Here is a 22421-nt window from a genome sequence, read left to right on the forward strand (position 1 = left end):
CGTCACTGGCAGAAAATGTGGACATATTAAGAATAAACCTTATTAGGTCGTCAACAGGTTGAACAAATCATTATTCATAAAATATTGTAAATTTACCCTATAGCTACTCTCATATGACAGGCATGCATTTTTCATTATAAATTAACTCTTAAAATAAACACTCATCTTTGCCCTACAGATGTAGGTGATGTGACCATCTTAGAAAGAACTATTACAGAAATTTCTTTTCAGTATGAGTATATTTTATAGTGCTCAAACCTTAAACAATCCTGAGTTTATAATGAAATATAATATTTCTGTTATTCATAAAAAACTTGTTGGTTGGATTTCTAAATGAACTTAATTTGTACCAAAGTGTTTAATCACTAATCCCCATCAGACATAATAACAATATTTATTACTGAAGTGTAAGTATGTTTGGTATTGTATTCTTGCTCCTTATAGCTCAATTTTTAAGTCAGAGAAGTGTAAGTTTGAGAATCAATCATGTAAGTTATAATAGCAGAACGCATTTGGTAAAGAGAGAGTAGGAAGTGTTTAGCATCTTAAGGAGAACTGAGACATATGAAGAAATCTGGGGATTCACATCATTCCGGTAACTAGGAGGACTGAGACGAAGACCCTGAGGTCTATGATGAACACACTTCTCCAGTATAACACAGGTCTACAATATAAGGAGGATGCTGTTGGGAACCACCCAGGGCTGAGACTCTCAGAAGCTGATGAATAATAATATTTGAGACATCAGGTAAGAATAAACACATGGGATGCTATTGGAAGCAGTGTGAGGAACCTACTCATATAAAGTTCTAAGAGATGTTAAGCTGGAAGTCAAGCAAGGATCCAGGTAACCAAGGGCAACAGCTATCACTTTCAGAGCCAAGGCTTTTGTCAAATAATTTCAGTGGTTTCCAATCTACAACCCCACTCTGGTTTTATAGATGAGGAAACAGAAACGTAGTTGATTTGCTAAGTGTCAATGGAATCATATGAGGAAGAGAAGATTAGAAGCTAGTTTACACCTCAGAGTTGTCTCTACATGTTCTAATAGCTATGCCTCGGCATACTGGTTAGCAGTCTCATTTTTAAAGAATGATGTAGACATCACTTCCTTCCTTCTCAGCCACATCTGCAGATTGGATATACAGCTGTCCTCCACCAGTGCTGGGGTTCTGTTTTTAGCCTGGAATAGACTTCCTTTCACTCTGCAGCTTTGTGTGCATTGTTTCCTGTACTACACAGAGCCTGGCTTGTGGCCAGTCAGCAATCCTGGCTCTTCTCCACAGCAGAACCAACTTTTCTCGTTGTAGCTTGTGTTATCACCTCTCCTGCAAGTGTAATGTCTGTTGTTGAAATACTGACAACCCTTTAACCCAGTTTCCAAGGGACACCCCTCAATGACATCACCTCTTTATTGGCATGGTGACTTCCCTTTTTGATATATATAGACACACACACACACATCCTTTAACAGTAGCTAACATATACATGGTACATTGTATGTGGCTACTGGATACTAGTGAATGAATTATTGAGTTATCATGGAAAGCTATGGTAACAATTCAAATTTGTGTTTATGTATAAGAAAGTGGTAGAGACACCTCACCACATTACATTTGAACTTGCACTTTCGAAAGGAAAAAGACAATTTCAAAAGCCTTCTTACAAAATTTAAGATAAAAACAATTGAAAAAGATGTTTTTGAGAAGAGAATGTTTTACCTCTGTTTAGATAGTTTTTCTTAATTTGTATGTATACATATGAATTCAACCTATAAAAATGACCAGTAGATATTTTAAATATAGTTCACAATGTAACACATTTTTTGCTTATTTCATTTCTATAATTTAATTCTTTCTAGAGTGAACATAGTCAATTAATCTAAAACATGAAGCTTGATGTGGTATGTGATAACTCAAGAGGCAGAGAGATCTCTGTGATTTCAGATCAGCCTGTTCAAATAGTTTCAGGCAAGACAGAGCTACAGAGTGAGAACCTATCTTGATGATGATGATGAGGAGGAGGAGGAGGAGGAGGAAGAGGAGGAGGAGGATATTATAAAATGTAAATATTTTTATGAAAAGAGGGAAGCTAAGTCTAAAAGTCTCAAACTGTACAAGGCCCAGGTCTTAGGCAGAGGAATGTTGCAATGGACTAAATAATAAATTTAAAAACAGTAAAAGATTATAGAGAAGACTTGGTTATGGTGGTTATGAAATCCACCAACTCAGGGAAGAGAAACCTCCCTTTTATTAAAATGTTAAATTATAATTATCAATGAAAAGTGATACTCTAGCATGTTATGGAGAAAGTAATGGAGAAGGAAAATCTGGATTCATAGCAAAAGAGCAAACTCAAGTTACACCCACAAACCTAATCAAGATGGGAGAAATCATGCATTGCAAGTAGATTCTTGAACAGCATCAGGCACCAGACATCAGATTAGGGAACATCCACACTGGGTCTCAAAACAAGAAGCAAATGAGAACACCAGGCCTGCAAGAGCAGCCAAAACAACGTCCACCACAAACAAACTTCCAAAATGAAGCAGCTCCTAGCTGAGCCAAGAAGACTTAAGTACTTCCTCCTCCTGACTGTGGCCAACACAGCCTCCAAGTGAGGTTCTTTGTGTGTGTGTGTGTGGGGGGGGGGGGGGTGGAATGAGTCGTGACTAGATCACTGAAACAGGAGACCAGAAGAGCAGTGTTGAGTGGTTGTCAGTACATAGTGGTGGTGTTTGTTTTGTTTTGTTGTTTTGAAGAGAGTGTGTGTATGACTCAGAAGGGGTAATTCCCACAGAGTGATTTCAAAGGGCAGTCCCACTGTTATTGGTTTGTGATCTTGGGAAAGTCACTTCAGCCTTTTCCCAAGTTTAATTTCTCTGAACAAAAAGGAATAGTAGTATGTCATACGTTAAGTAATAGTAGTATGATCCATCTTTACTAATCATGGACCATAGAAAACTACCTAAAAACTAATTGTATTAAACGTGAAAATTATAGTTAATTTATTAGGTCTTAGTCCTCCTAAAGAATAACCTAAACTAATGATGTTTGCATTTAGTTTAACTTTTGATGCAGCAAGCAGCCTCCTAAGATAATGTGTGATTCCTGTTGATTTCCTAAGCATCTGTGTAGCACATTGAGATATGCATGGGCTAACACCATAGTGTATTCTACTGTCTTCAGAGATAACTATGACAACATAGACTCATATATATATGTCATAAACAAATTTGCCATCTTGCTCTAAACACTGTTCCGAATTATTTTCCTTGCCCCAACACGGTTAAATCTATATTCCTTCTGTGGCAACTCTTGCATTATGTTAGTTAGAGATTTTCTTTCCTTAAATGACTAGACACATTGCTTTGGTTCCATCAAATCACAAACCACAAAACCACAGTGTAAGACTCAAACCCTGTGTGGTGTGGAATGCTTAGAGAAAAAAAAAATCCTGCCAGACCAACTTTTTGTTTGATGTTTCCAATCCTCTCTTCTTCCAAATGACTTCACAATTCACGACCCCCTTTACAAGGGATGAGAAGCATTGGTAACTTTCCCTGGTGACCTGAAATGTCCATCACGTAAAGCCATGGTAATGAGAAACAGAAAAAACGATGCTTGCTACAATAAGTTAAAACTCAAGAAGGATATCAAACAGCCCTTTTGTTGATTTTTTTGTTGTTGTTCTAGTATTGCTGCTGTGAGGTAACTGCCCCACCCTAAACAATTCAAAAGCCCTAAGAGCCATATGACATGAATAAAAGCATGCTTTTGTTTTTAAGTCACGAGCAATTCAGAAATATGCCCAATCATTTTGGAACTCAAATGAATAATTTTATTCACTACTAAGCTTAGTACTTAACTTTTTTCAAGCCCTTTCTTAAAAAAAAAAGTCAAATTGAAATAATGAATTTCACATTAAAAGACCAAAATCTAATCTTGAATATTGTATCACTTAATGTATGCATTCCAATATGATGTTTGAGACTCAAAGAAAGAAAATAACCACTACACACATGAGGATAAGTTTTGCATTTACCAGCCCCATAGGTAATAGTTATCATGCTGGGTGTATGTAAGTGATAATAATCTCATTTCATCTTTTCAATTTACCTATAAAGTAGCCATTTATATCTATAAAGTAAAGAAAGTCAGGAAGGCAACCCATTTTCTCTCAAGTGCCTATATTCTTAACCATTATATTAATTCTGGAGAAAGTTTTGATCCATAATATGTTTTCTTTTAAACCTCATAATAAAAATCACAGTCATCCCTACAACCGTAGCTTGTTGTAGAGATGCCATCACGTGTAACCGTGGTCCCCCGTGGGCAGGTCAGTCTAATGAAACCTTATGTGCTGCCCCCAGAATGATATAATGAAGAATATGGATATGCTAAGGTATAACAAAAGTGCCAACTTCAATATTAAGTTATCTCCCAACTGTTAGCAATGGTCAAAGTCACAGAAAGTAGATGACTTGCTTTTGTTAATGGTTCATTCAGAGTAATTACCAGGATCAAAATGTAGAAGATGATTGCATTAGACGAGCCATGAAGAGTAAGGATCTTGAAGTCAAAGTTCAGCTCCAATTACAGAGTGAAGAATAGATAGAAATGTTAGTTGGAAAGTTTCCAAATCCAGCTATTCTGGCTCTCTGTCCACTTAAGTGCACTTTCAGTCACTTGGGTACGTCTTTGTGGATGATTCCAGGGAGACTTAATGGAAGGTATAAGACCTGTCCTGAATATATATGGCACTATGAACTGAGGTCTCAGTAATAAAGGACAAAGCAAGCTGGGTGCAAGTACTCCTCTGTCACAACTTCCTAGCCACAGACTCACTGAGGCCATCCTCCTCTTGCTCCTGCTGCTGTGTCTCTTCTGCCACCATAGACTATGTATGCTCACACTGGAAGCTAAGTGAACTCCTTCACCTTAAAATGGTTTTAGTCTAGTATTTTTGTCTTAGTAATGAGAAAAGTCACTCAGATATCACCATGGGACATCAAGAAGAGGTATCACTAGCCTTTATATGGTGCATGGCTGGACAGTAGAGAGAATCTAGAAAATGCAGAAATGAAAAGGAAAATAAATTAAGAAGGAAACAGTCGGTAAGAAAAGATGTATGCAATTCACAGACTTTCTAAGCCTCTAAGTGGGTCGTTGCCCAGGCCACTTCTCTGTCCCTGTAGAGCTGGAACAGGCAAAAGAATGTTGTGCAAACATAAAATATCTCTGTGGAAATCGGTGAGAGACAGAACGGAAGGTGCTAGGAATTGAAATTTTACCCTTATTGTGTTTCTTAAAATCAAGATTTCTGGATCTAATGGGCTTCCTCACTTGAAAGTCTTACATTTCCACAATCATCAGTGTATTTGAAAGTCATCCAGAAAAGTCAGAGACCCCAGCTCCATCCAACAGTCCCAAACCTATTTCCAAGGTATTTATCTGAAGAATGGCAGAGTTCATTAAAACATCAACCTCGACATCTTGCAGCACACTGTATAGTAATCTTTGTGCCACTTCCAACCTTCTATATTAAAATTGCAGCAGGAATGAATAGTGTTCAACAGATAGCCAAGGGCAAGGGACCAGGATCATAACAGGTCCCAGGGAGGGAAAAAATTTGTTCCCATGAAACAAAATATCAAGCACACGGGGCTGTAATTTTCACTTAAAGGCTTAAGATAATAGAATCGAAATGGTTTGTAAAAGATTAGCTTTCCTCGCTCTTGTTTAAAAAAGCAGCTTGAGCATGGCAAGAAAAAAAATGTACATAACATACAGAAAAGAAAACACAATTTAGTGACATTCCATACTTTACAAGTTTAAAGAAATGTAAATATTTAACTATCGGTTGAAATTAAGCTGCCACATTCTTTTCCATGAAAAACAAGCTCTGTTTTATTTCTGGTTTTACAATACTGTGTGGAGAATTTTTGTTTTGGTTTGCATTATTTTCTAAAGAGATGTGACGTAGAGGGTGAAGTGAGACCCAACTTTCCTGAGAACACAAATGCAGTTGTCAGTGACACACTTTACCTTCTCCTGGTGACTGGACTCATTTGTAGTGAGTGCTTTAGTTCATACACAGGGGAGTAACTTTTAGTGGATTTTTGAAACTAAACCAAAACACAATCTGATACCTTTTCTGCCACCAAAATCTCTGGATTATGGTTTAGGGCCAAACTCTACTTTTCTGACCTCCAGATGTTAATAATTGGGAATCTCATGGCCTAATAGATGGCCACTGACAAGAAAATGGCAGTAGATGACACATCGTTGATGCCTACAGTCTCTGAGGTCAGATGACTCGCAATCAAATACACAGGACCTGCCCCTCCCACACTCTGCAGCCCTCAAGAAATGGTTCATTTTTTGAGTTTAGTGTGCCTAAGTTTGTAGTGGACATAACCATAGCATCTCCTTTTGTGTGTGTACCAGAGGAGGGGGTGTTTGAGAATGTAATGCAACAGTTCTCAACCTGTGGGTCAGGACCATTGGAAAACACATATTTCTGAGACACCACTCAGTAGCAAAATTATAGTTATGAAGTAGCAACAAAAATAATTTCATGGTTGGGTGTCACCACAAATGAAGAACTGTATTAATACTTGAATAAGGGTCAAAGCCTTAGGAAGGTTGAGACCCACTGGCTTAATGGGGCAAAACCAGGCGACATTCTTGTCCCACTGGAAGCTCCTAGCAATTGTTCACCACATTTATGAAGTTGGTCACCTGAAATGCCCATGCTAGATTTTGCCATTCTGACAAACATTTCTGCCAAGTTGTTTCAGAGTTGATCAACATGTAAAAATAACAACTCAGTTTCAGGAAAAAAATGTGACCAGTGGCCATGAAAGCTTACAGCCTACATCCAGAGTTAGTCTGCCTGTTGCTCTTCCTGCTTCATTGATGGCTACACAGGTATAGTCACCAGCATCCAGATCTTGTGTTTCTTGAATCTTCAAAAGTCCCACGAGAGGGTCAATACTGAGGAATGTTGAGGGCCTCAACTCGAGATCTCCTAAGTCAAAACAAGAGAAAGAACATTAAACACTAAAAAATATACATGATTTATGCTGCCACTGATAGGATTTTGAAAATCCTGAATAAGGATGATTGCAATGTTTCAAATTCCAATTGTTTCTTGGACAACACAGACACTCTACTTTATATGGTCTAAAACCTGGTCTTGTAATGGACTGTAAACAGCTTCACCTTCCATCTCTCTGTATCCCAATAAGAATGAGAGCTCTCAGAAGGTGCATGGGGAGCCGGGCAGGCTGGAAACAAGAATAGTGGCTTTGGCCAGTAAAAGAGGAGCTAGGAAGCGGTAAGATGAAGAGAGACTTCCACTATCTTTGTGGCATGAGCCATTTCAGTAAACCTGTAAGTGCCTGAGATATCACAGGTACTATTAAGTGAGTGACAGGGCTTTTCATCGAATGGTGTCAATTCTAGTTTGTCTTGTGATAAGTCTAACCTAGCTGAGACGTGTTTGTGAATGGCTAGAGAGGAGGGCTTGTTGGAACAGGAAGGGGAAAGCTTGCTGGAAAATAGGAAGAGTAGTTTATAATAATCTTTTAGGTTACCTCAACTAAAATCTCATTCATTAAAACGTTGACTTTGGAGTGATGGAGTATTTGGAGGAATCAGATAAGGATTTCAATGAAAGGGAGGGGTGGACCAAGAAAGACAGGTTCCATCTGGATTGCCTCGATATGCTGTAAGTCCCAACAGAGCTACAGAACTTCAGGCTCTCCAAGAACCACTTATTATCAAAGGAGATAATGCTTCAAACAGTCATAAGGAAGATTTTTCTTTTTTTCATGCATCTCCTGTGCTCTCCTCTCAAAAGGTCTCCCAATCAAAAGATGAAATTAAGTACAACGACCAGCAAATTTAAAAAGCACACGGCGTGGGATATGTAACTTCATTTAGTGCATTTTTTTTTTCATTTGTTGTATGAAGGATGATACAAAGTGTTAGGAGGCTTCAAAAATCTTCCCAGGAAGTTAGACAGTCCTTGCTCTTAGAGTTTGATGCCATTCCCCAAATCTGAAAGCTACTTTCTAAAATGTCACATTTTATATTTTACACATTACATTAGTACATTAGTCATGTATCCTGGAGCTGAGGATCACATGTGCAACTGCTTGCTTTAAATAGGCAAAACAAACAAACAAACAAACAAACAAACAAAAAACCTGAGTGTTAGTAGCGCTCTAAGAGAATGTTGCAAACAGTACCAACCAATGAGATTTAGCAACATTTAGACAATTCTCTTGTTTATACAATTTTCCGGGGAAAAAAAGGATGTTAAAGGATCTCTAAATTTGAAAACTATTCCGTAAGTAGGCATGTGCCGATGCCCCCCAGATAATGTTTTCCAGTGTTCCAGTGTCAAACCAATCAGCAGCCAAATGATTGCTACTGCATATTCCACTCACACATGAGACAGGCAGTAAAAGCTTTGTCTAAGTGCCTCTGGGAAAGTTTAATAAACAAAGGCAGATGATGTTGACCTGACTTTCCCTCCTAAAAGGAGGATGCAGAGTGACGTTTGGGCTAAGATGCATTTAGAATTGGTAATTTACATCTCACTTTTAGCTCTTTGGTATATGTCAGAAGACACCATCTGTGTCAGGAGATGAAATAAAGACCTTTGGCAAATAGCTTTTGTTCCAAATCAAAAGATTCAAGGAACGGTAGTCACAAAGCACAGAAGGCATTGGAAACCACAAGCAAGCTCTGTCCAATTTGCACTTTGATCACATTTTGGTAGTCTTCTCTTCTTTATTTCTAATGAAAATTATTCATCAAATTTTTGAGACGCCAGAGAAGTATAGGCCTTCTCAGATGGAGTTGGGATGGGGATTATCTAGCTTCAGTATTAAAAAAAAATAATGATCTTTCTAGATCTGTTTTAGGATTTAATAATTATTACTACTGAGGAAGGACCTCATTTTCCCATTATCTGACTCAATTCTGGACTCTGTGGATTTAAAGTTTAACCCTAGAGCCTTTCAAATAGTTAATGATAATGAACTTGCTATCAGAAAGTTTGTCTCAAGGGCCCTCTGGTGTACTCTAAAAAATGACTGAGGATGGTTTTAACCTGAGAGCTGGGGGGGTAGGGGTGGGGGTGGGGGGTACAGGAAGGAAGACCTCTGTGAGTTCAACGCCAGCCTGGTCTACAGAGAAGTTTTTAGGACAGCTAAGACCATATGGAGAAACACTATCTCAAGAAAGCAACCAACCAATCAATCAATCAATCAACCAATACCCAGTGAATATTTTTTATTTGTATGGATTATATTTATTTATATTCAATAGGTCAGAAATCAAATTGGAAAGTTCAAAAGTATAATCATAACTTATTTTATTTAAAACTCATTATATATTTTCAAAGCAAATATATTTTATAAAAATATTTTCCAAACCAGAAAATACTTATTGAGAAAAGTGGCATTGTTTTACATTTTTGTAACTTTCCATGGTGTCTAATAGAAGACAGCTGAGTGTCCATACTTGCCTCTGCCTTTTCTTTATTGGATACCATACATCATGTAGCCTCCAGAAACTCCACTACTAACTCAGAAGACAAAGTAAAAAGCCAAATATTTCAGCGTTATTATGAAAATAATATGGAGCATGTGGATCCATTCAAAGAATAGTAAGGCATCCCCAGCGATTTCAAACTACATTTAAGAACCATCAATCCCAATAAATAAATCCAATTTTATTTTTTACCACAAATATCCTTTCCATAAGAATTTAATGGTGCCTCTGATTTTTCCCTTAAAACTACTCTAAACTGTTTATTTCTAGCAATTAAAGACCTATACCCTTGGAGGCACTGTGCCTCACGGGATATCTTTTCTCTAATAGATTGAAATATGCATATGCATATACATGTAAATATGTTCGTATATTCATGCATATATACATATGTATACACACCACACACAGAGATAGCATACACACACACACACACACACACACACACACATATAACACTAATTTAGTCAAAACCATAATTGCCTAAGAATAAGTTATTCTGAGGTTAAGGCAGGAACTCTTTTCTACTCCTATGACTTCTATGAGATCATATTTCCTGACTTCCCCCAAGACACCTGAGCCTACCTGCCTCCAACTCAATCTACATGAGGAAGGCTTCAGCTTCTAGTTTTCTCTTGGCGATGTTGACTGTTTACACAATAAATTGCCTGCCTGTGACTGTTCTTAATAAGCATTGGATTGTATCTAACCATATTATGTATCAATCCCTCATGCCCAAGGGAATTGAAATCCATTGGGATATTATTGATGGAACTCACTGAGTTGCAATATTTATGGTGGAGAGAAGAAACACGTGAATTCCAGAATGTTCCACATGGTGGTTGCATGGTACCCTACCCACTCCTTAGCTGTTTGAGGGTCAGAGATTAGTGTGAGGGCTAAGCTTTTCAGATAAGTAGCCTACTTTGTGAACAAGACTTTCCATGTGAATTACAAAGGAGTCACCCATAACTTTCTGGAGTGTTACTGCCATCATTAACTACCAAGCTACATAAACACTGACTTTTTATTTAACTGCTAACTGAATTTGAAGTTGTATATTTATCAAACTGGAAATTCAAAGATTTGATTATTTCCAATAAGTAAAATTAGCTTACAGTCACTAAAATAAAACCAGACTATATTTTTTAATTAGTATCAAGGACAACAGATCCATTAAAAGCTTTGAGCATTTTGAAAAGCACAGAAATGGCATTATCCCTTAGTTTCTCTCCTTACTTTTGATTTATAGTATTTAAAAATATTTTTTACATAAAGCCTTTGTCTTTTCACCTCATGTTCCCTAAGTTTGAACCCATTGTGAATTCATAATTTTGTGATTATGACATCAACCTGTTGCTATGGGAATGTCTATGATTTAACAAACAGAATCATAACAACAGGACTTTGTGCTACTTAGCATTTTTCATCTGAAGATTAAAAAAAGTATTTTTGCAAACAGCATCTCGATAATCCTAGCAACCTCCCTTCTAGAATGCCTACAGCATTTTCTTTGCTTTTATCATCAAAAGCTAAGGGGGAAGCAGAAGCTGGGGTTTGTACACAGATGCCAATTATCAGCATCCGTGCTTGGACCAAGCTTCACTAAGACCCAAGAGAGCACTGCTGGGTTTGTGTTATAGAATCACGGGTATTATCTATACATTAAAATGTAGATGTCAGTTCTATAACTGATGGGAGGGAGTATATTGAAACTGACCAAGACGTTCGCTTATCCATCATTTCCTGAAGCCTCCATGTGCATCTGCTGTTGAGCCACATACAGAAGGCATCCTTGAGGGTCTTGCATTTTAATAGTGTGAACACTCATCTCTAAGAAAAGTGAACTAAAACCAGGGAAGATATTTTAAACGTCAACTGAATATTCTTGGATAGTTTTCTACAGGAAACAGTCCTAAACTAACAAAGAGAATGTTCAGCTGGGTTAGCGAGGCAGACTTCTCCTGCTTTGATTTCATGGTCCTGTAATTCATACCAGATGTCAAAGCCTGAAAATTCAGAGTTCAGAATTTTGAACTATTGTCTCCAGTGAGATCATAAACACATTTTATAGGCCTGCTAAGTCACACATCAAAACAAATTTTTAACAAATCCTTTTTTCAGGAAAAAGAAAACAAACCAAATGAGCCAACCATCAATACACTTAAGAAATGTATGTACCTTTGAACCACTTTACTTGAGGTGGAGGAATCCCAGAAGTTTTACATTCCATAACTGTTGTATCCCCAAGGGCCACCAAGAGCTCACTCTGCTCTACCACCAACTTTGGGGCTTCTGAAAAACACAGAGATACAGGCAGTCAAGATCTATGTGGACTTGGTTTGCTGAATGAATCAATGAACATGACACCAGCATTATGTTCCCGCTTACATTTGTAGGCAGAAAGACACTCTCATACTGTGTATGTGCACAGGTGCATAGGATGAAAAAAGATGAATGTTGAGGCCAAAACAAGGATGTTAGACAAAAATAATGACAAAAGCATAAAATAATTATGTGGTTGTTTTAACAAACCTCAAAGAAAACAAAGGTGCAAAGTATAGGGACGGACTTGATGAAACAGAGGTCTGCTAGGAGAACAGGCTCAGACAAATAGATCCCATAGCCTAAACACTCCAAGAACAGAAGAGAGGCGTGCTGAAAATAAAACTGGAATTGAAAGAGGGGAGTGTTAAGGTCCTCAGCTAATATAATCAAAGATGGGTTACAATCATATTTTGTATCCTGTAATTAGTTACTTTCCACCATTTTCTCTGCTTTCTCCTGACATGCTAGTTATGGGTGCCCGATCCTGCCTTCAAGTTATTTCCTTTTGTTTATGTCCCTGTTTTTCCTACTGCTTTCTGCTTTACCCTGGGCTGGCTCACACGCTTTCTCTTTCCTAAATGGTTCAAGACCTTCCTAACTTCAACTGAGGTTGTTTTAAGCAACTATGAAGTTCATGTCACTTCCCTGCTTTAAAAAAAAAACCCTCCCACAGGGCCTGCTGCCTTCAAAGGGTTTGGCTTTCAGAGCCCATAAAAGGTTGCCATTTTCCACTTCACCGGTGGTGGTACACTTGCAGGCTTATCACCAGGTACAGAGCTCTAGTTGGGAGCCCAAAACACAGAGCCCTTTCATTCATTGTCCTGCCTTTGCTTTTGGCCATCTTCCCCAAACTCCCCTCTGCCACAGTGGCTCTTCAAATTCCACTCATTCTTTCAGACTTAACTTAAATCCTCTCTCCTTTGGGAACTCTGACATTCTTCAGTCAGAATGCATCTTACCCCTGAGGACACCCCACCCTCACCCCCAATCCTTGCGCAGTACTTGTCGGTGCTTCGCTTTATAGCTTTAGATGTCCACTCCCATTTTGCGAGCTTGTAAAAAGTTAAGGACTAGTGTGGCATGCAGTTTGATTGTTTTTGTTTTAACGCTCAGTCTCCAGCAGAGCTTTTGGCATGCTCGGGGGTGTTGCACAGGCAAAGAAATGTGCTGGATATTTTGGCTGCTCTGTGAATAACGTGAAATTTCCTTCCACCATGCAGAATCCTGTTCTCATTCCTGCATCTCCATCTTCTTCCTCCGCTCCCTCTCTACCTGTTTTCTGTGGACATTTTTAATCCAGTCATTTCTGACTCTGAGCCCGCATTCCCTTAAATAATTTCTCTCCATGTACCTGTGGTCACTTTTCTCAGGCTCTTAGGACATGATGACTATTCATCGCTGTACCATTTTATGCCAACACATTCTCTATTCCTCTTGTGGCTTTTCTACACTTCCCTCCGCAGCCTGCGATGCTGATAGTCTTAATGTGTTACCATGCTTGGTGTCAAATGGAAATGGGGGAAAAGGTATAATTTTCCAAATAAATTACTCACAATTTGCAACCTGACACTGGGCACATCATATTTTCAACCACTATTAGGAAGTTCAAATTAAACACAGATATCCCTTGAAATAATAACACTGCATATATCTCAATAATTTTGCTTTATATTTGGAAGAGGAAATGGTAGAAATGGTAGATAAAATATGAAAACAATATGATACACAATTTTGATTATAATTTGATAGGTGAGGTAAGGATGGACATAGAAAATTTTATTTTGAAGTTGAAACATTACTGAAAATGAACCACGGTAGGGTATAATTCTATGGACAGTCTAGAAGTCTTTCACAAGCTGGAAACTTCCTTGATTTCTGCTGACAAATATTTCCTCACTCATGGACAATCTTTGCATTAATCAATAAGTAGACTTAATTATCAGTTATAATACTGGGTACAGTTTGTCTCTAACATTACTGATCTAGGAGGGCTTTCCCATTGCTTACAATAATATTCACCCCATTTCCATTGCCTTGGGAACTACCGATGCTCACCTATGTATCTGAGAGTGGATGTTTGCTTATCTGTTCCAGCTGCATTGCTTGCCAGGCAAGCGTAGGTCCCTGCATCTTTAGGAACTGCATTCTTGATGAATAAGGTACCTTCTGAGGTCATCCTGTACCTTTGGATTAAAACAAAAAAGTAAAATTAAAAACATTGCAATACTAGCATTGTGTTATAGTATCAAGACCTCCTGTTTCTGGACCCAGTTGCTCTGATAAAATACCTTGACAAAAAACAATATGGGAAGACAGGGTGTATTTGGTGTACAGCTCCAGGTTATCTTTCACCACTATGGGGAAGACAGCTAGGGACTTGAAGTAGCTTTTTCCATCACAATGACAGTCAAAAGCAGGGAGAATCAGCTGATTCTGGATTGTGTTAAGTTGACAAAACTATCAAGGATATCCTGGCTCCAGAATTGGCCTTACATCAGAGACTGCTATAGGGGCCTTCTACTTATTAAATTTTTCAATCTTCCCAATAACCAAATGAGCCAGATAATGTAAATGTCTTTGTCATACAAATGTGTACAGAGGTTCCACCACTTGCTCAAAATCAGTTACTGAGTGGAAGGAAGTACTGGATTCTATACACAGGAGGCCTTGGCTCCTATGGTGAGCTGCTCAGGAAAGGGTCCATCAACATGGAAACCTGAGAGAAGCAGTTTGATATTACCCACAGAATCAGTGATAACTATGAGAATAGAATCTGGCTCAGCTTGCTGGAGCAAATCTAAGCCTCGGCCTCAGGCCAAACCAGGAGTCTTGGCAGCCTGAGGGCCCAAAGCCTTGATGTTTCTGATCTACGTATCTATTACTTTCAGAGCCTAAAAGACTCTAGGAAGCATGCAGTAGCATAAAGGACTCCTTAGTGTGCTATAGCAACAAGTGGAAGCAATACAAAGAATATGCGTAGCCTGTAATAGAACTTCCTTATGTCCTCCCTCCCTCTTCCGCTTTCCCCACTAAATTCATGACAATGCCTTACATAGACTGATTATCACTACACAGCACTTCCGGCAGACACAGTGTATTATCTCATTCCACTTCAAGAAAAATAATAACAAGTCATGGTGCCATGTTTACAACTCAAAAGATGGTAGGAAACTTGATCTTCTTAATTGTTGAAATTAAGAATTAATAACACTTTTTAAAGTCACCATTTGCATTTTTTGACATTTCCCAGCCTGTTTAGAAAGTGTAAAGTCATAGATTTTCAAGTTTTAAATACTAAGGATCAGGTCTAATGACCTTGCTCCCAAAATCTCATTAACCTTTCTCATTCAATAGAAACAAAGAAGATGATACAAACCCAGTACCTGTGTGAACCCATGATAAACATCTCATTCATGGTCCAGACAATCTTCGGTTTGGGATATCCTGTTGCAGAACACATGATGGAGATCTCAGACCCTCCTGTGAAAGACTGATTCTTGGGCATCACAGTGACTTTGGGTTTTTCTGAAAATGAAATGAAAGTTTCATGGTGAGAAGCCTATTTATATTGGCGTGAGGAGATGTGAGTGTTGATCAGAAGTCACTTAAGCTCCCATAATCTACATTTTATTATTTGGAGGGGACCCCTACCACAGCTCAATCACTGGTCTGCCATTATCAGCAAAAGAAAGAGAGCAAAGGAAATGAAGGCCAGAGAAGCCAACTTCCCTTGGAAAGCAAATGAACTTGACCCTGATGCCATGTTTCTCTCTTCACAGGCCACCAAGGGCTGTGTTGCTACCTTTTCCCACCTCTAGGCTCCAGGCTTTGTCTGCTATTCTAAAACTTCCCATCAACCTTGCTTGCAATTGGCGACCTAAAGTGGAGCCTTCTTTTCAAACAGTGAAAGCAGGTTTGGAGACACAACTTGTTCTGGTTATGCTGTCTGCTTTGTTTGAATCCATTTTTTCTTTTTCGATCTATTAATTATATTTCTTTTGAAATCAGACCATGTCTTTCAGACTACGCATCCCCTATTAAATTCATTAGCATTTAATATTGTAATGGGTTGGATCTAAAAGGTACACATTAACACAGTTGATGGAATACAAACCATTCTCCAGTCAGAATAACCGCCAGCACCTTGTAAGAGGTCGTGTGACTCATGCATAGAGAACCACAAGACTTCAATATAACAAGAAATGACAATGACTCAAATTATCTAATGCTTTCCACTTGCATGAACTTTTGAAAATGGAACTTGAAACCTGCAATTTGCTGTCCAAATATATCTGGGATGTTGATACAGCTCCTCTGCTACCACCTGCTTGCTCTCTATGTCTGTTTGTTAGGCAGTAAAAATTCAGCCCCAAAGAAGGTGCGATCAAAGAAATAGTAAACAAATCTTATGGGGGGGGGGGATCCTCCAGTTTAGATACAGCAAAAGGAAACAAACATTCATTCACAGGGCTTGAAACAGGAGGGTTCCATACGTCCTCAGAGAAACATGTTGATTCAGTTGTCGTTGGCTTCTGTTGTTGCTCGGGGTCTGTACACAAACCCGGAACTGTGTGCTATGGCTCCATTTATGAGCTGAGTGGCTTTCTATCTCCACGTTCTATTTCACTGGCTCCTTTTTAATGACGAAATTGAGCAGATCACTTAACAGCTTATACCTGGATGTGCTTATGGTGCTGCCAGTGCTGCAGGTGAGTGGGCAAATTGTGACTTACTTGCACTAAGAGAAATTATTTTCTGGAAGCCCTACTCACTCGAGGGAGGTAACAGGGAAGCAGCTACACAAACAGAGAACCTAATTAGTGCTTAATTGCTAGCAGCTTACAGTCACCCTTCTCTATTTTTTTCTTTTTCCTGTTTGGGAATTGCAGTTTGGGAATTAGGATCTAGTCTTTGAAGTGGATGTTTGAAGGCTTTTCCCAGCCTGTGGACTTGGTTGATAGCCTCATTATTCCAGATTCTTCTCGGTGAACACAGGGCTAAAGAGATGCATGAGGTCAAAGGCAGACTGGCCATAGCCAGTAAGTTCACACAGGGATTCCATCTGGGCTCCATCAGTCCTGGAAGGCTGAGGGGACTGCACATGGTATAGGGGTGTCACTGACAATCTTCAGGGGAAGAGAAAGAGAAACAATTCCCTCCCTCCCTCCCTCCCTCCCTTCTTTCCTTCCTTCCTTCCTTCCTTCCTTCCTTCCTTCCTTCCTTCTCTCCTTCCTTCCTTCCTTCTCTCCTTCCTTCCTTCCTTCCTCTCTTCCTTCCTTCCTTCCTCCCTTCCTTCCTTCCTTCCATCCTTCCTTCCTTCCTTCTCTCCTTCTTTCCTTCCTCCCTCCCTTCCTTCCTTCCTTTTTTTCTTTCCTTTTTTTTGTAATTTATTGAATATTTACATGTATTCAGCCCCACTTTTCTAAATTAAATATTTCTCATGGCTACCTCATGTTAACATAGGACTGCTGCAAAGCTTCAGGCTCCTCTTAAGATTTTTGTCTAAGCTTGGTGCCTTGCAATGAAGTCTGCCAGAATGGGCCTGGCATGTGTCCCAGCAAGAATCCCACTGGTAGACTCTGTGGTTTAGATATCAAAGTAAAAATAAATGTCAGTTACTCAAACCAGGATGCAGAAAGTGAAGAGGTTACTGAGCAAGGAAAGCCTGGATGTAGGGTGCCGCCTGGGGTCATGAACTAAATCTGTGTGCAACATGCAGATGGGATGACTTCATTCTGCGAGAGGTGAGAAATTTACCATTGTCCCGGGAAGACTATTCCTGTACACCATAAGAAAATCAGAAAGGGCATGAGAAAACACAGGGAAGCAAACCTGGCTGCCCACCAAGTAACACTTGAATAAAGATGGTCAAAATGAGTCAGCCTTTAATTAGGTTAATAAGGATAGAATACCTCTTGCTATAATGGATTTTAATTTGTTAATTTTTTTACCCATGGGGGGGGGAAGAATTGCCATTTTAGTAAAGTGGTAGAGATGGGGCAAGAGTGTGACACAGAAGAATCATAATGTAACTCTTCATTGTGATGACCTTATTTACTCACACACGAATCCAATCCACATCTCCTTATTTATATAGTTAACCCCACTTTAGTAGGGGAAATGCATTAAAAGTTGGATTTGGAAGCCAAGGTCCAGTTTTAGATCCCAAGAATGTGTGATTGGTTTTTATTTGAGGTTTGCATCATAATTTCACGGCCCCCACTAATTTCCCACCACCATGACACTCATCAGCACCTTCATCACCCATGGCAGCACACTATTAGCCAAAGCAATGGCACCATGATGGGGAAATAAGGAAACACTGATGTTTTATTTCTAAGTTAGTAAAAAAACCCAAATATACATTTTAAAAATTAATGTCTCACCAATGATACAAAATAATTAAATATATACACATTTGATACATTCAAACAGTTTTAAGTCTTGGGTGCCTTTAAGAACTATAGAAACAAACTATACAGGCCCCCAAAAAACAACAATCATCACACCTACTAGGATCAGCAACTTAACAAACCTCATCATCCCTGGGCAGTTGCCAGGATCATCTAGGAAGCATCTGTCCTAACTGCTGCAAATGGTTTATTGTTCTTGAGCCACTAGCTGGAAAATTTCAAAGACCACACCCAACAGAAGACTTACTCTTCAGGGAGACTTAATCATCAAATAATGCTAATACCTAAGCAGCTATTCACAATATTTACCACCATGGGCACACACAGAGCAAGTTTGGCCAATTTCTGTATGTTTTCATGTATTTTCACTCCACATTCAGTTCTTGAGAGTGTACTATATTTCTAACACTTGTACCGTCAAGCATCTCACAAATATAAATGCGTTGTTTTTAGGCTGCGTTTCTTTTTAGTCAATTTGCTGAAGTAGAAAGGCAGGCTGAATTTTGTGTGTATTATGTGCAAAGTACTGAATGCTAGACTTACTTTACTGATGAGAAAATAAAGCTCAGAATAGTTTAATAAATTACCCAAAGTGTTGGAAATGCATGGTGGGGAGTAAACTTGGGCCTTGCTGATTCTGTGTTGTCTAGACTTGAACATAAATAATAATATTACCTACTGCAGAGTTATGAAGGGACAGCTATATTTTTAGACAGAAAACAGAACAACTCCTGGCACTTAGGAGATGCTAGGTAACTGTTGCCTTAAATGTTAAGTGTCCGTTATTTGCCAAAGTTTAACAAAAAATAAGTAGTACAGAATTTTAAATGCCCTGAGCATGTATACTGTGAAATGATAATCACATCCTAATAGTCTATTTAGATTATGCAGCTAGTTACAAGGAATGCTTATTACTTCTTATGAAATTTAGGATTGTCTCTAGACACTTGATATGTATTATTGTAAATTCTTTGTTTTCTTTACTGACAGGGAAGAGACATGCTAACACCTATGTCTCCTAGCATGTGTTAAAGAAGTAACAGTCATGCAGTGAGCATGTGTTTATGCTCATACAAGCCTCACACTCAGTGAAGGGATCCTGGACCTCAGAGACAACTCCATCCATCACCTTGGAAAGCATTTTTCTTTCCATTGCACTATTATCTCTGGTGACATGGACTGGTGAATGACATATCTCCACCCTTTCTTAATATTATAGAAAACATACTGATGCAGCTCATGTTCCTACAGAAACATCGTGGAGGAAAGCAGGAGGTTTTGTTTGGCCCTCTGGTTTCCATGTGGCAGCAAGTGGCCCTGCAGCTGTAACTTGCCACTGAATCTGTGCAGATGAAAGCAGACACCCTGCTTTGTTCTTCAGCAGTGAGCATCCCCCTTATGGGGAGGAAGGAGCAGCTGAAATGCTCACTGTTCCTGTTCGTGTTGCCCCCAAAAGTGGGAGACTGTTTCAAACAAGACTTTAAAACTAACGTCATACAGAGAAATAGAGCTCGCCACTTTTTCTACCTTCTAAACCTGAGCAGCACACGCGTTTGCATGTCTAACAGCTACTGACCCGTATTAAAAGGTTTGTTTGTTTGCTTGTTTGTTTGTTTAAAAAAAATCATTTTAGCCCAGTGTAAAACTTTACAAAACTCAAATGTCATATTTCCTAAGTTGGGGAGAACTAATTAAAACAATACTTAAAAATAACAGCTTCATAAAAATTTTTGAGAAAGAATTACCAGATTATAAGTTTGGGTTTTACATGTATGCAGTAATGCGCTGGCATGTGTTACAACTGGAAAAGAAAACACTTACATAATGAAATCTAAAACTGGGGATGTGACTCAAAGAAACCACTAGGAGCTAAGAAAACATGAAAGGTCAGGTGAGGAACCCAAGAGACCAAGGGAAAGACCTACATTTAATCAAGCCATCCAATTGATCTATGTTGTTGAAAATATAGCTGATTTATTGTGTTCCTAAATCTACTTTTCATTGTGGGTGATACATGTTGTAAGTATGTTAAATAATCTATGAGAGTCTCATGAACAAGGCTATATGAAAAACTGGAAAATAAATAGCACTGAATTCCTAAAACTGATTTCTACTCTATTGTACAACTGTAAAGTGGATTTTGCAGAAGTTTCTCCTTCTTCTAAACAACTGTATTGGCCATAGAGAACACTAACTTCAAAACATTACATAATGACTACCATTGATTAGCTGTATCCCAGTCTGACAAACATTTATCTACCTTCTGATTTAGGTCATTCGGTTTCTTCAAAACATGTTGACATTGTTCTAAAATGAATTACTTCCATTTCTGATTAGCAGAGCAATCCCCCTGGTGTTGGCGACGACTTGTATGCATGAAGCTCTTTACAACAAAATGACATAATCTCAGTAGGAATGATTTATAAGCTCACTCCCTGAACTTGCCATTATTTTGGAGCTAGGAGAAATGGCAGGGGAATATATTTCAATATTTCCAGAGTTCTCTGTTGCTAACTAGTGAAGTTCTGTAAGTGGCCAAGGATTCCTTCCAAGGAACCAAGGACGACAACCGAAAAACAATCAATCAACCAAACAAACCAAACAAGCAATGGCAACAAAATCAGAAATCAGTTGTCTGGAGAAAGAAGTTGGTCCCCTGAAATCTCAAGTTAAACAACACCAGGCTTGCACGACACACGACACACCTGTAGTTCTAGTACCCTGGTGGCAGAGGCAGGAAAGTTCAAAGTTTCAAGTCAGTGTGAGCTATACAGCAAGACACTATATTAAAACAAACCAACCAACAAACAAAACCAAAAAGTGAACTTTCCAAGTGGTACTTCATCAAAGTACCTGGTTATACTGGAAATACAAAGACCTGGTGATAACCTCTGCCCAATGGAAATTACTTCATAAAATGGTAATGATTCAAGAGAATTTGAGTCATAGTTTCTTAATGCGACAGTTGAAGTAAGCTTCCTGAAACCTCTTTACTGTTTTTGCCTTCATTCTTTCCACAAAGAGTAGCATCCACTCTATCTAATATGGTAGCCAAAACATTCCCAACACCACCAACTCCCTCACAAACTCATGACCTCTCTCTTTAATTATTACCCTTACAGATATATCCATATAAATATATAAATACAACTTAATGAGTCCATTTAGTTGCTTGCATGTGCATGCTTTTAGGGCTGACCACTTAGTATTGGGTAAGCAACTATGGGTTCATTTCTGGAGGGAAGACTAATTTGCCCAGATACAGGCAGAAGTATTAATCTCAGAGGAATGACAGCTAATCTGTAGATTTATCAGTAGGTGGCGCACTGGCAACAAACCACAGAGGGAAGGAGCTAGACAAAAATCAAAATCCACCTTGACAGATAGATGTTGAATTTGCCAAAAATAGAAATTTAAAAAAAAAAAAAAAGAAAACGCCCAAATGCCAATGTGATTGTGAAATTCAGCTATCAAGAGAAGGGTGAGAGCCCAGCAGCTGAATCAGACAGATGCAGACACTACAGCCAAACAGTGGATGAAGCTTGGGGGTTCGTATGGAAGGATAGAAGGAAGAATTGTGGGTCCAGAAGGGAATAGGAACTCCACAGGAAGAGACCAACAGAGTCATCTAACCTGGACCCTTGGGGCTCTTAGAGGTTGAACCAAAAACTGAAGAACATATACAGGCTGGACCGAGGCCTCCCTGCACATATGTAGCAGATGTGCAGCTTGGTTTTCATGTGGGTCCTGAACTGGAGCAGGGGCTATCCCAAAGCTGTTACCTGTCTGTGGGATATGTTCTTCTAGCTGGACTGCCTTGGCTGTCCTCAGTGGCAGAGAATGTGCCAAGCCTCACAGAGACTTAATGTGCCAGGGTCAGGGGGATGGCTAGGAGGGGTCCCACCCTCTCAAGGAAGAAGAGCAGGGAGGGGGAAAATAATTGTGGGAAGAGATTACAGGAAGGGGGCAGTGAGCTAGATGTAAAATGAATGAATGAATGAATGAATGAATACATAAATAATGTTTTAAAAAGAGAGACGTGCAACAGTTTCAGAGACATTCAGTGATAAAGTAAGGCTAGATTCCATGTTAATCATAGAATCTTAATGGC

The 22421-nt window shown here is 38.9% G+C and overlaps 1 protein-coding gene across 5 annotated transcripts in view; it reads right to left on the reverse strand.

The window, feature by feature from the left end:
* Positions 1–22421, reverse strand: part of Hmcn1 (hemicentin 1) — a 431153-nt gene that overhangs the window by 195984 nt on the left and 212748 nt on the right. For 4 of the 5 annotated variants that reach the window (XR_387184.4, XM_006529757.4, XM_006529758.4 and 1 more), the window contains exons 12-15: positions 15281–15422; positions 13953–14080; positions 11751–11864; positions 6874–7032 (exon numbers count right to left, since the gene is read on the reverse strand). Coding sequence is in view for 4 of the 5 variants with exons in the window: in XM_006529757.4 (XP_006529820.1) it covers positions 6874–7032; positions 11751–11864; positions 13953–14080; positions 15281–15422 (543 nt within the window). In the remaining variant the exon portion in view is untranslated. Of the gene's footprint in view, positions 1–6873; positions 7033–11750; positions 11865–13952; positions 14081–15273; positions 15423–22421 lie in introns of those variants that run through there. The other variant, XM_011248051.2, reaches the window with a different exon arrangement.

This window comes from Mus musculus, chromosome 1 (genome assembly GCF_000001635.26).
Source record: "Mus musculus strain C57BL/6J chromosome 1, GRCm38.p6 C57BL/6J".
Lineage (NCBI taxonomy): Eukaryota > Metazoa > Chordata > Mammalia > Rodentia > Muridae > Mus > Mus musculus.